This window comes from Sycon ciliatum, chromosome 4, assembly GCF_964019385.1.
Source record: "Sycon ciliatum chromosome 4, ocSycCili1.1, whole genome shotgun sequence".
NCBI classification, from domain to species: Eukaryota; Metazoa; Porifera; class Calcarea; order Leucosolenida; family Sycettidae; genus Sycon; species Sycon ciliatum.
The window spans coordinates 9,980,850-9,998,297 of record NC_088646.1 but is presented as its reverse complement, the minus strand read 5'-3'; the positions used below and the strand labels follow the sequence as shown (position 1 = coordinate 9,998,297).

General features: G+C 47.2%; 2 protein-coding genes across 2 annotated transcripts; both read right to left on the bottom strand.

Moving 5' to 3' along the window:
* Positions 1-1,306: 1,306 nt before the first annotated feature.
* On the bottom strand, positions 1,307-4,008 carry LOC135814382 (uncharacterized). The gene is made up of 2 exons (XM_065327492.1): positions 2,559-4,008; positions 1,307-2,108 (listed from the first exon to the last, which is right to left on the bottom strand). Exon 1 carries the CDS (start codon positions 3,735-3,737, stop codon positions 2,568-2,570), a length of 1,170 nt encoding a protein of 389 aa, XP_065183564.1. The 5' UTR covers positions 3,738-4,008; the 3' UTR covers positions 1,307-2,108; positions 2,559-2,567.
* Positions 4,009-4,783: 775 nt separating this feature from the next.
* On the bottom strand, positions 4,784-15,647 carry LOC135814381 (zinc finger FYVE domain-containing protein 21-like). The gene is made up of 7 exons (XM_065327491.1): positions 15,095-15,647; positions 13,291-13,341; positions 9,656-9,824; positions 8,798-8,855; positions 7,957-8,030; positions 6,591-6,730; positions 4,784-5,600 (listed from the first exon to the last, which is right to left on the bottom strand). Exons 1-7 carry the CDS (start codon positions 15,215-15,217, stop codon positions 5,523-5,525), a joined length of 693 nt encoding a protein of 230 aa, XP_065183563.1. The 5' UTR covers positions 15,218-15,647; the 3' UTR covers positions 4,784-5,522.
* Positions 15,648-17,448: the final 1,801 nt, after the last annotated feature.

Here is a 17,448-nt window from a genome sequence, read left to right as displayed (position 1 = left end):
GCATAAGTACACACCAACATCCCCAAAACAAAATGCATTGAAACCACTTGAAACCACTCCTGCTATATAATTTGTTTACTTTTTGGGTGAGGAGCAATTGGCGTTGGGCAGGCAGACTTCGCAGCCGCACCCAAGTCGTCGCTCTTCCTCTTCTGTCCACGGGTTCTGGGGGTTAAAAAAGCAACAAAGCAAGCAGGCCTGGCCTCATTCAGTGCTGAAAACAAGTGATCTTGAACATTATGTTCAAGTCTATACAAATTAATAAGTTTCAAAATTTTCAGAATGAGTTTTACAAAGAGTTACATAAGCTAACACGTTGAGATGAAGTAGAATGGTAGACAAATAGGTATACTTTCGAAATATCCCAACTTGGTGAGGTGTCCGAGTGGGTCCAAATGAGAAATTCAGGTTCGTGTTACACCATGTCAAGATGAGAAAATTCCATCACGTTACTTACCTAGGATAGCGTCCTCCATATTCGTCACTTCCATCCATTTTGGGAAGTCGAGACTTGGCAGCAGTGTGGACGATGTACCAGAGTAGCTCCCAAAAAAGGCTCGAGCTGAAAAGAACAAGTGGCAGCTTGTCACGAAGGGATACGTCTGGTCTTCTCGTCACTATTTGAAGGTTTCTCATCGCTGTCAAAAGAGCAAAAATTTGAATTTTCGCGCGGTTTGTATTTTTTTTGTGAGGCAAAGCTCGTAATCCCGGATGTGTGGCCGTGTCACCTCCCGGTATTGTACTACTCCCTGCTACACAGTACACTGGATCCGCTTCACTATGTGAACTAACTAACTGTTACTTTATGACGGCAGCGCACCGAAGACAAACTTGAACGCTGGCATCTTTTGACTGTCCTTGATGGAGGACACGGGAATCTACCTTCTGTGAGTGTGATAAACAAATGTGTTTATCGCGCTCACAGTTTACTGGCTCAGGGGTTGTTTACGGCGGCTGCACTGATTATCTACAGTCAGTCTGCCATTCATCATTGATCACGTGAGGTATAGCAGTAGATCTGGACCTACTAATGGTTGATCTACGTCAGTGTGCAGGCCAAGGCTCGTCATCAGTCGTCACGCCACAAGGTTACTTGCCGTACTTGGCTACAGGGGGTAACAGGGCCCAGGGGAGTCGTACCCAAACCTGGTTTGGGTACGACTCCCTGGCCACTATGTACAGTGAAACCGAGGTACTGGGAGGATGGGGTTAGGTCACTGTTGAAGGACTGCACTGGAAATGGATAATAATTATGCCCCCCCCCCCCCCAACACACACACAACGTACTGAATATCCAACGCAAAGATAAAAACAATAATGTATGTTACATCCAGGGGGTACTTTGTGCAGCATCAGTACAGAAAAGACAAGATTATGCTGCTTCTGAACGTGTTACTGTATCTCAGAGCAAAGAGAAGCGGAGCCAAAGCTCGTGCCAGCTGTGCAAAATTCCTTATTTCCACTTGTGCACGTGAAGGTCAAACCCTCCACTCAGTGACATACACTCGGAACTAACTGTTAGTTGAGTTTCCCTGGGGGAGTGTCCTTTCAAGACCTAAATGATTTGTACAGTGCCACATTGATCAAGTCCATCTCAGCCCCGGCCTGGCCTGCCCGCAAGGCAGCATGCAAGAACACAGCTCTTTGGTCTTCTTAGTGCTATGGTCGCAAATAGCAATGCCAATGGGATCATTCACTTCATAATTATGAGCAGTGAATTACACTGGCAAGCACTGGTCAGCTCCATTTGCCGTGGCTCTGCCCTGCAATCATTGGCCTGGCGTTCATCAAAAGAACCGTGAATCCATCAAGTGAACGTACATTTCCATTTCGAACGGACGTGGGGCTTGCTCAGACGTCAGATAAAAGGCCATTCAGGCAACTCAACAGTTGCATGTTCAAGTGAAAAGAGAGTTCAACTGGACTACACTTGTAAACTATAATGAACAAGTCCAAGGAAATATCGACACACCAGGGAACATGATGCTATGGCCTGTCGGAGAACCAGTGAAATTAACTACCATATTAATTTTTTGTTATCATCTCAGCTGAAGTCCAGCACTTCATGTGTGCTTTGCAATATGGCGCATGATTGGAAAGCGAAGCCTCTGCAAGAAATGGACAAAGCAAGAAATGGACGATGCTGACTGAAGTAACGTTGTGGAACACCATTTGCAGGATTTGTGTTTACTGCTGGATGAGGAGCTGATGATGCTCGAACTCAAATTGTTGACTCTAGGTTCTACACAAGTCCACTGCTAAGCCAAGCCGTTGAAATGTGCAGTTTGTGATGCCGCATGAAGATGCCAGCTGCATGAAGATGCCAGCTGCATGCTGGCCTACACACTGTGTGCAGTATACCTTATCTTCCTGAATATACGTCGCACCTTTTCCCACTAAACTTTAAGGGCAAAGAAAGGAATGCGACTTCCAATCGAGTCTGACATCCTACTTATGTGAATATATTGCCACAATATGGCTGAAACATGACAAACGACTTGCAATCAAGTGCGACTGAAAATCGGGAAAACACGGTACCAGTAATAATAGCGCTTTACCTCCTGTCATCAATCATTTCGTGGATCTACATTGCTCTGAGTCCTGAGTCGCACGCTGGCCACGCTGAATCCGTGCGCAGACTGCGGCCACGTGATCTCCTGCAGTGTTACCTTCAGTGTGACCACATCGATCTTAACCAGATACTGGGCTGAGAAGCGCACATGATTGTGATTACCAGCCCGGTCATTGACTGCCGCATCACTCATTGCTCCCGTGTGTCGTTCCATTATGGCATACATTGTATGGAGCGACTGATCATAGGCTGCTGAACCTGCCGCAGACAATCCAAAGTTGTCGGGAAACACGTGCAGCACCTTCGGTTGGGGGTTGTCCTTAGCGTAGGGCTCGATTCCGTGGAAGACTTCAACCAGCTGCGAAGTGGTGTTCTCCGGCGAGATCTGGATGGAAAACGAACGATTCAGGTTGTCGTCGTAGGCATACACATCGTATGCAGTTGTTCCATTGATTGCTCCAAACCATTTCCAGTCATACACACTAGATTGGGACGACGTCCCCAAGCCGGCAAAAAACTTGTTGACGTTGTTGTACGCAGCACCAGGGTACCACAGTAGTGATGTGGACTGGTCGATGTAGTTGACACACGCCGACCTCGATTCGCCAAAATAGTCCACCGGCATTTGGTATACGGCAGAAATGTTACTCTCGTGGACGGCACACCAGCACGTTGCGCTCATGTTCTGCTCTGGTAGCCACATCTGACACACACCCTCTATCTGCTGACTGCCTGGATTGAAGTCAACCGTTTGCAATGCAGACTCCTCTATCTTGACACTGCCAGTTATCTTGCCCGTCTTCAAACTCCAGGTTTCCAGAACCATACCGTTGTAGAAGACCACCGTCGATTCATTCGTCAAGGCAAAGCCGCACTGAGCGATGGACTCGTCTCTCTGGGTCTTCAACAGTGAATGGCTTTTGCCCGTGTTCAAATTGACCTCGATCATCAGCCACTCGGAGCTGTTCGTCTCCTGGGCGAACACCAGCAGTCTGGTCTTATCAGAGCTAGGGCCCGGCTGTGTTCGATCAAAGACTAGCGATGATTGCTCTTCCTGTCCATCACCGGGCTTAGTGGCTTGCGCCTCCGCTCGGGGAGCTAGCGATGCCATCAAATCGCTGGCACTGAGAATGAGGAACAGGAAGGCCGCCGCACAGCCAGCCATTCTCTGTGGTCAAGCTTCAAAGGAAGAATTATGAAAGGAATACAAATCAATTACTTTGATGTATCGTTTCCATCGAGCAAGGACTTACGTACAACCATTCTTGTAATGTGGGGAATGAGATTTTCGACTTGTTTCGGAATGAATAACGTTTGGACTTCGGAAATGCGACTGCTGACAAGTGCTGAGCTGCATGCAGCGAATCGGGTGGCTTGATCATGCGATGATTTCGGCGAAGACTGCAGTGCTGGGCACACACAAGGTCTGCACGGGGCATGCATTGCAGAGCTACGCATAGATCTACGCGGGAGCATGACAAACTCCATCCTTGCGCTACATCATAGATATAGTCATGTTCATTGCTGATAATATCAACATAATCAAGACTCCGAGTCGATCGGCCGGGCAAGAGTCCATGGGGTTATGGACTCTTGCTGATACATGCACAGTGTATCTACCAGGAGTAGTAGACTCTACGTACCCAGCCCCAGAGGGGGGTTATGTACCCTTGCTGATATACATGCGAGCAAAACGACAAAAACATGGTCATTGTTACTTTCAATGGTGTTGTCTGACTGATATACAGACATTGAGAAGAAGTAGCGATGACCCAGCCATTATGGAATCCAATACACCACACCACCACATAATTGCGCTCTTGGCCGAAGTGTGGTGTATGTACAGACCAGGGAGTCGTATAGACCCTACCAGGGAGTCTATACGACTCCCTGGTACAGACAGTAATTATAAGGGAGTAGTAAAATGCTACTCCCTGGTGACCATTTTTTTTATACGCAGGGTCTTTATCTGGTCTGGCTCTGGACACATAAAACTTGTACGCCTTCAGACTTCCTGATGTGAGCAATGATAGACTTATAGTAGATCAATTTGCATGACTGTGTTCACGGTCCTGGTCTGTAGTCCGCCAAATAGACCTCAGGATAGACCCTGGTTGTGATCACAACTCAGTGCTACCAACCCAGTCCCGGTGACCCCCCCCCCCACACACACACACGCAGATCACGCGGCACACACAGGCAGTTGTCGAATAGGGAATTATAATAATTGTAAGCAAAACCTGCCATGAAAAGAATCTCACAAGCCTAAACAGCTGGCAGCGCATGCAGAAGCACTACCAAAATACCTAAAGCAACGTTTGGACCCACGTCTCGTAAAAACTAAAAAAAAGCAAGGAAAGCCCGCAAGGCATCGACCAGCAACCCTCAACTAACTAAAGGAAACAAGAGCAAAACAGAATGACTACAACATGAGAGAAAGCGCAGTACACAAAAAGAGTAAGCGTACTGGTGTTGTGGAGAGACCGTAGGCGAGACTGAACGGCAAACTCATCGTGACAAAGCACCCGCGTATTGCATAGATAAACACGAGCAGGATATCAATGTTACGAGAGCAAGGCGGAGAGAAGGATCAACATTTCATGACCACCCCGGGGGAAGTAAAAAATTCCATTTAGAAATAACTTTCATGGTTTGAATAATACGGCACGTTAATTTTGATCTGCTAGATATTAATCAGGAGCATGCTAATGCAAACTGCTACATGCTTGTCAAATTGACAAGCAAGTCGTAAAAAGCGGCAGGGTAGTGTTAAAAAAAGGCGCAGCTGTAGTTACGGCAACGCCAGTCACATGATAAGCATGCCACTCCAAGTCACATCATGCATAATAGACGCCCCTTCTCATCATGCATAATACATGTCCCTTCTCATCATGCGGTGCATAGATATGCAAGCACACCGGGCAGCGGATGTGCGGCAGTGTTCGATTTATTATTGTTCCACTTTCATCTCCTTGGCTTTCTTCTTACGTGGAGAAGTTGGTGTTGGGCCATGCAACACCTGTAGGCCCTGGACATAGAGCATGCAGTGAAGAGACAGGTTTGTTTCAAGATGCAAGGAGGTGACCCAACAGCAAACGTACAGTATAAGTAATTTGCAAGGATCAAGATCATTATAGAGAGCATCACACATAAACCCTTGCAAATTGTACCTTACTTTGGTATCTGCCTGCAGCAACCAAAAACATCATAGTTATGCTTTACATAGCACCATGCTTAAATCCAGGCTCCATAAGGACACCATTCAAGTACAGGTGGAACCCTGATAATTCGAGTATGGAACATGTTGCTTACTTGTAACTTTCTTCCAGGACCAGTTTCACTCAATACGATTCCCAAAAAACAATGTCTAAAACTTCAAACCTGGAACTAGGTATGTACGCCTAATTAGAAGTGGCACAAAATCTGCTTACACAGAAAATGTGTGGAATTCATTACATCCCTGGAAATGGCTTGTTTTGAAAAAGAAATGTCGCTACAATGAAACTTGAGTACAAAGTACCCAGGATATAACATACGTTTTCTCTGCATGGGATATAAAGTACTTTTCGTAAAACCCTGCATATCCTTTTCCAGCCTCTTGACCTTGGAAAAATAGTTAAGTATGTACTTCGGCTATAAACTTACAGGTTTTTATGTCCCCTGGAGGTACGTTATACTGAGGGTTCACTGTATTTATGGACTGCATCTACTACAGACACACCAACTGCTACCTTCACCCAAATTACTTTGAGCATTCATTGCACAATATTCTAATTTCAGAAATTTTAGGTGCTCAATTTATTTCGGTACAAGGGCAAAAGGCCAGGTTAGGTGAACAGAAATTTTAGGCACAAGGACGCAATTCCCCACTGGATGCTGTGTATTAGTGTTTGTTCGGTTTATTGTATGAAACAGATGCACCAAAAGCCGGTACCGAAAATAAAAGTACACCGAAAATTTGTGAAATTACAGCATACTGGTTTATGCGGCAGTGGAACAAACTCAACGAAGAACTCACCCGCTTCAGACAACCGATGAACATCAAAGACCTCTTCTTGTTTTTGTCCGCATTGTCAACATGCAGTTCCAGGCTAGCTTCCACACCAGCTGCGCCTGCGGAACGACAAGCAAGGCGCACCCCGGTGACGTTGCCTGCATCTAAAACAGCAGCAGAACACACAACAAATGCAGTACCGGAGGGAATAAAACAGACACAATAAGGGGCTGTACAAGCTCACTGATTGATTTAGCTCAGTTCATTGTGGGTGGGCTTTTAGGAGTTCCGTTGTGAAAATAATTACTGAATGCACATGAAGAATGCACAGGTGCCACTGGGTGCCGAAGATTGAAATCATAAGTTCGTTGAATATCGGTTATATCGCTGAAAACTTGGGGCTGTCTGGCAACACCAGGGTCAGTGGGACAATTGAAGTCCACAGTGCAATACCTCCCACCAACACGGGCACCCTGAGTGCAGAAGCGCAAACGCAGCGCGAGGAAGCATTAAAGCGAAACAGTGGGCAGAAATGGCTGCAGCCAATACCTTATAGGGGATTCACACGATGCGCAAACTCACGTGTGTTGTACTCTTTTTACTCGTGTGACCCTAGCGCGTGCAAAATCTTGATAAACTTGATCGGGGGTCCTAGGCACATTACCACGTTTGTGCTTTGCGCGCGTGCAAAAACAGCAAGAGTACTTGAGTATGGTACTCAAGACAGACGCATGTGAGATTTGTACGGGTCTGTTGTCTGTGTGACAGCTTGTCCATTTTTATACAAACGTGTTTTCGTTCATTTTCACGTCGTGTGAATACTCTATTAGAGCCAAGGAAACTACCGACTTGAAGCCGGGGTGTGGAAACTGCCATTATGAGTCTTTTATGACATGATATTTATTCATCCAAGGAACTGATAGGTCCCCAGCTACGAAACAAAAACTGTGTCAGCAGCTTAGGGATCATAAGGAACTGACATGCACCAGTTGCTTCGACTTGGGCAAGGACTCTCGTGCTGTCTGGCACCAAGGGCTTTTGGGCAAGCTTCCACACATCATCGGGTTTAGATTGACAGCCGCTCGTAAAGCATGCAACCGGATTTGGTACATCCCCTGCATTACACACATATTCTTGGAGTTCCCCAAGGCACGTAATGTGAACCGCTTAGAACTTGTAGTCAAAGCACACAAGATACCATGGAGGTTTGGGCATGCATCAGTGATAGCACACTAATGGACAGCACTCTCTCTCTTTCTCTCTCGCTCTCTCTCTCTCTCTCTCTCTCTCTCTCTCTCTCTCTCTCTCTCTCTCTCTCTCTCTCTCTCTCTCTCTCTCTCTCTCTCTCTCTCTCTCTCTCTCTCTCTCTCTCTCTCTCTCTCTCTCTTACCATTTTGAATATCTTCCACCTTGTGAATGGACTGTAGGGTAACAGGATCATGCTCCTCTCCAAACGTCAAATCTCTGAAAAAACCACACGCACGTCAACAAGGATTCTTCTATAGGTGTACAGTACAGTCACCAATCAGAAAGTAGCAATGAGATCACAAAATAACACAGTGCACTACACAAGAAGCATCTACAACATCACAATAGTTGACAATATGCTACATGCATTGCTGAACAGCAGTTGGTGCGGAACTGGCGCACCGGCATGGCAGGGCTGCAAGTATGTTACACATTTCAATGGGTAGGGCACCTCGGTGAAGGGTAAACTTAGGAAGTTGCTTCGCATGGAGTAGAACCTGCATTTCAAGGGCATGTTTCCCTGCTAAAATGCCTTTTTTGATGATGTCAGGAGTGAAGAATTTACACAGAATCAAAGGCCACAAAATAATGTGCTTTGAGGAAGGAGGGAATTATTCTACTCTCTGGACTAACTTGACCAGAATGGCATTCTAATGGCTGAAAGATGCTACATCCATTGCAACTTGGGAAGAAAAAAGTGCTGTAATGCCAACAGCTGGATTCTTTATTCATACTTGCACTCTACATGAAAAAGCTGTGCAAAGGTACAGCACTAGTAATATCATCGACACAGAGTCCAGTTCAGGAGGAAGTACACGCCCTGAACATGCAGGTTCCACACGATGCAGACCAGAATCCATTTTGGATTCTGGGTCAAGGCGATCTTGACCATCGATGGGCCCCTGATCCAATCATTTTATGGATTATCTGTGCAAGCCTCTATAACAGTGTTTTGGCCCGGGGTTCTCATACCCGTTACATACCTGTGGGCTGATGAGATGCAGCATAGAGTCGGTGTTTCATTCACAATAAACATAGCACCTGAAAGTATAGACACACCAGCAAAGCAAAATAGCCATGAAGATGAGGGACAAGTCCCCCTAAAAATGAAATAGGGTTCCACCAGTAGCCAATGCATCCAATACGGTTGCACCCCCCCCCCCCCACACACACACGCCTTTTGATTAAAGAGTAGATCAATGCATACATGGTTTCTAGAGATGCAAGTGTGCTATATTCGAAAAATTGGAGGGCCCACTAGGAGGCCAGTGCAATATAAAAAGCTGCAATTAGTATATGAGCAATACGTTGAGCCCAGTATGGGAGTGACATAGAAAAAGAGAGCGAGGCAAGCTACATGCATACCATGTACTGCCCGGTAAGAAGGGGAGCCCTCGTCGTCTCCACTCTGCATGTGGGGACTGTATGGCGGAGAGAACTACGTAGTGTAGCCAGATTACCGGGACACCCATCGTGCACACGGATTGTCGGATCGAGGTATGGCAGCAGCAGCAATATCAACATGTGCTTCATCAGTGTGTTGATGCGGCCATAGGGCATAAGCAAGAGGGTACTATGCAAATGGCAGTCACGTTTTTCTCTTTTTTTTTGTCGCCTCTCACAGAGGAGCATGCACCTCTTTTACCATGATTGCGCTTGCAAAACCATTTATCTACATACTTGCAAAGCAATAAAAATGCAACCGACTTCCGCGTGTCTTGATGTGGGTGCCTCGGGATGGGCGATAATCACTCACTGTCCACACCAGTAGGAATGGGCAATAGGCAATGAAACAAGACGGCAGTCCACACTAACGCAGCTCCATAGTGTACACAGCTCACCCGTAACAAGAACTGGCAGGTGCTTCTGAATGAACTCGTTGTCCTTGGCCACAACCGTCCTGCAATCTTCGCACAACCGTACCGGATCAATGTAACCCTGGCGCAGTGATGGTACTGCTGACGGGCTACACTTGCTGCAGTACAGGTCACCGCAGAATCTGCAATGGTGCTGTGCGCCAGATAGGCACAAACATGAAACACACACAAAAGAAATGAGAGACAGACAGACACAACGGCCAGAAAAATACATGCAGTCGCACACCCGTGCGCATGAAGGTGAGGTCGAGGTCCCAGTGATCCCGGCTGCCCAGCAACCGTTAGTGATCACGGCAGCGCACAATACCACCAGTCACTCTTTTTGGCAAGCTATGTACGAGCAGCTTCGTACATGCTGCTATTTCCCCGATATGGCGGACCAGTGCAGGCGCTACGTGTAACAATGCCAGAAGCGTCGAGCAGCCACCTCCGCAAGAGGGCCGGCTGCTCCGACTGCACGCAGTGTGTTGCCCTCCCGGCCATGTGAGATAGTTCAGCTGGATATGCTGGAACTAAGGTCGAACCAAAGCGGGCGATATCACTGTGTGCTGGCGTGCGTAGACATGCTGACCAAGTGGGCTGAAATAGTGCCTCTCCCTTCGCCATGATGGTCAGAGCGTGGCAGCAGCGTTTGTCGATCTGTGCTGCAAATGGGGCCCTCTTGCAATAGTTTGAGTGGACAACGGAACCAAGTTTCAGAATTCAATCACGCAAGCTGTATTTGAGGTGTTTGGTGTTCGCATGGAAACTGGCGCGGTTCGCCATCCACAGTCCCAAGGAGCAGCTGAGTGGCTGAATCGCACACTGACAATGATGATGCGTAAGGCGCTATCGGAGACGTCAGGCTGGCATGCCGATCTGCATATGCTGCTGCACTACTACCGCCGACGCCACCATGGCTTGATTGGCATGTCACCGATGCTAGCCATGGTCGGCTGGGAGTCTGCAACTCTAGTGGCCAGTGATCTTTATAGTGTATCACCAAAAGACTGGCGCGATGAATTTGTTGCAAGGTCAGTAAGGATTCGAGACCTCATCGACAGAGAGATGTCCCAGCATGACTTGCAAGCCAATGCATCGACTCAATGCCAGTACAAGACTGGCTAGGATGTGCTGCTGAGGCAGCCGGACAGACGCCAGAAAAGTCTCCCTCCGTTCCAGCCAGGGTGGACAGTATGAACGGTAGTGAGCCTCAGCGCGGTTGTGATTGCCAAAGGTCACCAGGAGAAGGTAGTTAGCGTAGATCTGTTGAAAGCGGCTCCTGTGGTCGACGAGTCAGCAACACCCACGGAAGTGGCACGCAGCCGGCTGATATAGGTAGAGATGATGTATCTGAGCCAGTTCTTCGACTGTTGCTTGACGAACTAGATGCCCCGGTCCCAGCGATGCAGGGCAATGCAGGTCCACCATTGCCCTGCATCGCTGAGACCGTTCTGCCATTCAACTGCCGGCTCGTTATCGTACTGGCTGATGTTATGTCACCAGGCGGAGGAGGTGAAACAGAATGGCACTGTGTGTGTGTGTGTGTGTGTGTGTGTGTGTGTGTGTGTGTGTGTGAATGTGTATGTGTGTGTGTGTGTGTGCAGGGGCGTAGCACCCGCTACGACTGGTACGACCATGGCCGTACCACTTTTCGAAAAGTGTGGTCCGTCCGAAACGTGCAAAACCGTAATAAAAAATCAGGATCCATCGTTGCATACATGTATGCGAATCAGACCTTTTTCTACTGTACTGTCTGTAGTATAGACTCGTAGACCTACTCGTAGATCGATCTGCCATGCATCTGCAGTCGTACTGAGTACTGTACCCTATACTATAGCCTAGTGTACTCGACTCGACTGCACACTGAACAGTCCCAGAACGCAGGATTTTGTGTCTTTTTTACACAATTTTCCCGGGGGACATCCCCCGGACCCCCCTCCGAAACGGCCTTCGGCCGCGCCAACCTTCGGTCGTACCACTTCAAAAAACCCTCCTACGCCCCTGGTGTGTGTGTGTGTGTGTGTGTGTGTGTGTGTGTGTGTGTGTGTGTGTGTGTGTGTGTGTGTGTCCCATATGGTGCAGTGGTATGTGCAGTCGATTTCCAATCGAGAGGTTGCGGGTTCAATTCCCGACGATTATAGTCGCACACGTCTTTCTTCTCTTTCTCGGTCTCTTCCTGACTTTTCTTTCATTCTCCTGGGTGGTTACCAACAGCCAGTGTATGCCGGAGTATGTGGTGTGGTGTGTGTGTGTAGAAAAAAAGAAAAAAGAAAAAATGGAAAAATGAAAAATAGGGATTCACTGGCCAGAAAAAGTCACTTCAATCAGCTGTGTGGTGGATACCAGGCTAAAAATAGTGGCGGTCAATTCATCAGCCTTGCAAGCTGTTGAATGGTGTAATCCCAGCACAAGTTGCTATGTCTAACATAGCTGTTCGCTATCATCGCTTCCGCGATGGGCAAGTCCGAGGTCCGAGGTGTGTGTGTGTGTGTGGTGACAGTTATCTGGCGCAAGTCTTGATCTGTCTCATTCAGATCTTGTTCGCTATCGTTGCTATAAGAGAACACATCCAGTGCATTTGCAGATTTGCGTGCTTCTCTTGCGACGGGCGTATACATGGTACATGGTGCGTGTATGTGTATGTGTGTGTGTGTGTGTATGTGTGTGTGTGTATGTGTATGTGTGTGTGTACATGTATGTGTGTGTGTGTATGTGTATGTGTATGTGTGTGTGTACATGTATGTGTGTGTGTGTGTGTGTATGTGTGTATGTGCATGTGTGTATGTGTGTGTGTGTGTGTGTGTGTATGTGTGTATGTGTGGGTATGTGGTGACATATCCTGGGGGTAGTAGTGTTCTGGTAGGCGTTTGCATCTTGTGCATGTGGAGCGTTGTGTCTGTCAGGCTAGTGTAGTTTGCTCAATGTCCTTTCTGCTAGTGTTTTGCTATGACTATTAAAGCTGCCCGATTGGCGTTAGAGCCATGTAAGCTTGTAATGTGAGCTCTGTTTATGTGGTTTCCATGGAATGCACTCTCCCCCCCCCCCCCCGATCTTCTAGAAGCTTTCTAGACATTTAGCTTAGCCCTCGTTGGTGTGTAAAGTTGTAAACCCATTCATAGAATGGTAATCTGCTGCTTCATCCTTTGTCATGACTTCCACTGTTGTTCGTCAGCGGTCGTCAGCGTTTTGCTTCCATAATTTTATATTTATTTGCATTTTATACCCATCAGGCAGAGCACACCTCCTACCTGCAATCTTCCGTACCCCTGACCAGTGAAATAATCAGCAAAACAAACAACAGTCACCGACAAGTATTATACCGATATATAATACTAATGCGTGGATTCACAGGAAGTGTGAGTTACGAAGTCTGATGAAAATGTTGAACGCCCTCTGCTGGGATGACGACTACACCATAGCTCAGTGGTTAGAGCATCGCTGGATACAAGCGAAGGTCCCTGGTTCGAGTCCTGGTGGTGACAGTCAAGTTTTTTCTTCAGACTTTTCCCCGTTTGTCTCTTTCCCTCAAACCAGTTGAAATAATAATAATAATAATAATCTCGGATGGAGAGCCAATGATATAATAATAATTAAAATATTTTAAATATTTGGCTCACCTTCCGGACGAAGAACGTGAACGCGGTTTGACAATTTGAGCACCTCGCCGCCTATGCAAGTCAGAAACACGACAACATGTACCCAATCGCAATGGGTTAGAATTGATGGTCTTAGAATAATACTATTTGACTTGAAAAACAGGAGTATCAGGATGCATTGCTGCACTGCCAACCTCATTTTAGTATTGATCTGTCTGGTACCATGCAGTAATACGTCAGCTGTAAATCCAAAAAAATCGACACTGAAAATTCTCGTCACAGCGCTTTTCTAGCCATACTGATAGCAGGATTTCATCAATTGGGGGGGGGGGGGGGGGGTGCGGCAAGCCCCAAGAGAGTGCAATTGCCTGCACGCATCCTATCCAGAGCTGCAGAGCTTCACATCACGTGGCATGCTTTAGCAGGTTACACTAGCAAATAGTGCAGAGCTGCCACCACTGGGGCACGATCTCTGGTGAGGCGGGTGGTCACTCCAAAACGGGAGACGTACTATAAGTCAACGATTCCACTTCGACCAAGAAGAGACATTAGTACCATAATCGCAAACTGAACTATAGACCTGGTCCATTGATGGTCTTGTTAATATTTCGTACTATTCTCTCCCTGCACGACTTCTCCCCCCCCCCCTCTCTCTCTCTCACTCACTATTGCTTTAATATCCAAGTGGGTCCAGTGTCACTAGGCTTTTGCCTGTTTAGGATTTACCGCTATAAATTATATAAAGAATACAATAACTTGCGACCCTGCGCTGTGATGTGAGACTCTGCTATTACAGCAGTGAATAGAGAAAGTGCATGCAATAGCATAACATTGGGGTGCCGTACTGTTGACAGCATCTAACATGTTCACAGCCATGCTACACAGACTAGTAGTGTAATTATTGTTAAGCGCCGAGGGCTTGTTTATGCGTCATCCCGGGATGAGAATTTCATGCGCTTACAAGATACAGTAAAACCTGGTGTAAGCGACCTCTGTGTTTAGGGCCGGGTTCCACTGCGGCTCCGCTGCTCGTCTTTCGCGGCTTGAAACGTCACCATTACCATAGTGACCGCGGCTCGAGCTGGAGCAGCGAGGCCGCGGCTCACCGCGAGCTTTCGCTACGATTCTTGACCAAAAGCTGCGAGCCGCGGTCGCGGCTCGACCTGTTTCCCGTACTTTGCATTGTTTTGTACGCCAGAATTTAAAAATTTTAATTTTAATTCGTTGCGCAGGCCAGAACACGAGGATTTTTTTGATTTCGTGCGCGCAGGCAGGTGAAACGTCATCAAAAAGTGTGGACCACGACCGCGATACCGCGAATGGCGAGTGTCAGTGGAACCGCGCTGCTCCGCTGCATGCAACCAAGTGCCGCGGAGCCACAGTGGAACCCGGCCATTAGCGACCACCTGCTCTTAACGACCGTTTTCCATGCACCGACAGTTCTAACTTCTAAACAGACACTGTGGGACCTGGTTCATCCTGTGTTCCCATAGTTACCGGTACATGTATATGAATCCTCCCATAGAGTTTGGATGGCATGCAGTCAACTCGCTTCTGCCAAGTATGGGTATTTGTACGCATTCTCGTACTGGTACAAGTTTCAGTCCAGCCCAGCAGAAGTAGGCCGAGTTGAAACTCATTCCGCCTCCGTGGGTACCGGGTACGAGTTTCGTCTGTGTGCTTGCATTCTCCTGGGCCATGGCGGCGAGTTTCATTTAAAAATAGTGACTTATGATGTACACAGTATTGTGAGGCACAATGACTATGTAGCAAAGCTACGGTATTCATGGTAATGTACATATTCATGCAAATCTTGTGATTTCACCTCTTCGTCCTTCACCCACGGTGGCTCTCCAAGGTCGAACAAGCTTCTCGAAGCTTCATCAGTTGCCACTGCCTTCGTGCCGCCTTTCGTAAGGACAAGATTGCGGTGAACTTCCTGCGCCATTATTGTAGATCTACCTGACCTGGACGCCGGCACTCAGCTGGGTGGCTCGCGTTACTACAGTCTGTGCTCAGTGTGCTGACAACCAGCCACCTGCACAAGAATATCGGGTCTAGTCTGCTTCTAGCTCGAAGCTTGGTAACCAGCAATGTTGTGTAACAGTTTAGGAACGTTGGTACTGATTTGAAAGATTTGAATGGTACAATCTTGAACAATACCAGATACAAACGCTGCAGTGTAGTATACTAGTACACTGTACTACGACATGACTTTATCAATTTTCTTATAAACTGTCAGTCCATCCCATCCATGCTGGTCCTGAGATCCGCTGCGCTATGCTACTTTCGAAATGATCTCTGATTTTGCACCGCATGGAACAAGCCAAGGAACGCTGCACTGACCACTGCTGACTGACTGAGTGAAGTGCTGCACCTGTCAAGCGGCACAGGGCACAGCAACTCTTCATATTCAGTCAGCAAGCTCAGGGCAGGCACTTGCACAGGCTGATACCTTTCCGTGATCGTGATGGGGAAAATGACTGTACAGAGGAGGGCATACTTTTGCCTTGGACTAGTGACTGTGTAAGTCGCGCAGGTAGTAGATCAGGTTTTGCCAGAGTAAACTCTGGCCGGGCTGGCCCACACCGATCTCTGACTGATGCATGCTGCATGCAGATCTACCGGTATGTAGCAACGCCGTGCACACCATCACTGCATCAGGCATCACTACTACTACTAGCTCGGTCCATCCCTGCAGCCTAGCCTGTGTAGACCTTGGTAGACATGCCACCAACATAATCATTACCATGATTACCAGATTACTGGTCACAATGCCAGGCAACAAAAAAAACGAGCAGACCCTCTTCGTCTACACAGACTACAGTACTCAGTAGTTCGAGATCGGAGACGTCGACGCTCGATGTATCAAGCCGTAGTTCCATCCGGACTCTTGCTGGTACTAGATTATAGATACCAACCGAACAACATCGATACAATAGCTTTTCTTCCCTGAATAAATAGACATTTACGATCACGATCTAGCTTGGGGTGTCATCAACAAGAGTACATAAGTAAAATTAATAGTTGTCATAACCCCCCAAGACTGCAAGAGTACATAACCCCCCAAGAGTACATAACCCCCCAAGAAAGAGTGTGCAACTCCCAGACAGAGAGGGCCAGAGTCCCACAAACACCCTCATTAGTGAGGTTCTGCCACACGGTATAACGTGCCAAAGTACGTATGGAAACTTCGCAGCGACAGAATTTCAAGTTGACGTCATTATTATGATGCTTGACCATTATTATTTTTATTTATGACCATGACCATGTACCATGTAGCTCCCAGTGATTTACATGTGTACGGGTGTAGTAGTACATGTAGTAGCAAGAGTACATAAACCTTTATGTACTCTTGGTAGTAGTAGTACTAGTAGTAGTAGAATTTATTATTTTGATAGGGAAGGCCCTACAGACGTTGCCGTCTTGTTACAGGGAACCCAAGTGCTCTTTACAGAGCGAAACAAAAACGGATAGATGCTCAACCTGACGACACGAGACAGGCAGAGAATTCCACCTATCAGCGCCAAGGAAAGAAATGGAGAACATGCCATATCGAGTGGTAGCAGCGGGCAAAGAAAGTGAAGAGAATGATTGCCCTCTAGTGCGCCTCTCGGTGCAAGTAGCAGCTGACTGGAGGGTGAACATTGAGGAAAGAAGAGGACTTGTAAGCTGATGAATACAGCGGAAAACAAAAATAAAAAGCCTCAAGTTGAGACGAGATTCGAGGGAGTATAACTTAGCGTGCCGCAAAACAAAGACAGTCGGGGTACGGCGAGGGAGACCAAAAACCTGTTTCATGCTGATATGACTTAAAGTAACAAGGCGAGAGTATAAAGATGGTGTAAGACAGTGAGCATACGAGTTGCTGGCGTATTCAATAGTGGATTGGATGAGTGTCAACGCATCACACGTTTTTCTCTGCAATTATTTGTACATGATCAGATCGGCTTTGGAGTTTGGTCCACCACACGTTCCGGATTCGTCTGATAATCCGTGCACCAGGGAGTCGTCAAATACCGACTCCCTGCCGTGCACAGTGCGCATATTGCATCATAAAAATGACGTCAACTTGGTATATACATGTACAGCATGCGATGCATGCGATGATGTAGGGAGGGCCCAAATATGCTCAAAATATTCGCATATTATGCTTTTCGCATATTGGGCACTTGCTTC

Excerpts from the sequence above, each read along its gene's own strand:
- LOC135814381 (XM_065327491.1), bottom strand. The coding sequence starts at position 15,217 with ATGGCGCAGGAAGTTCACCGCAATCTTGTCCTTACGAAAGGCGGCACG. Across the intron at positions 13,342-15,094 it reads CGTGGGTGAAGGACGAAGAG|GCGGCGAGGTGCTCAAATTG; the intron begins GTGAAATCACAA and ends TGACTTGCATAG. Across the intron at positions 6,731-7,956 it reads GGTGGAAGATATTCAAAATG|ATGCAGGCAACGTCACCGGG; the intron begins GTAAGAGAGAGA and ends CTGCTGTTTTAG.
- LOC135814382 (XM_065327492.1), bottom strand. The coding sequence starts at position 3,737 with ATGGCTGGCTGTGCGGCGGCCTTCCTGTTCCTCATTCTCAGTGCCAGC.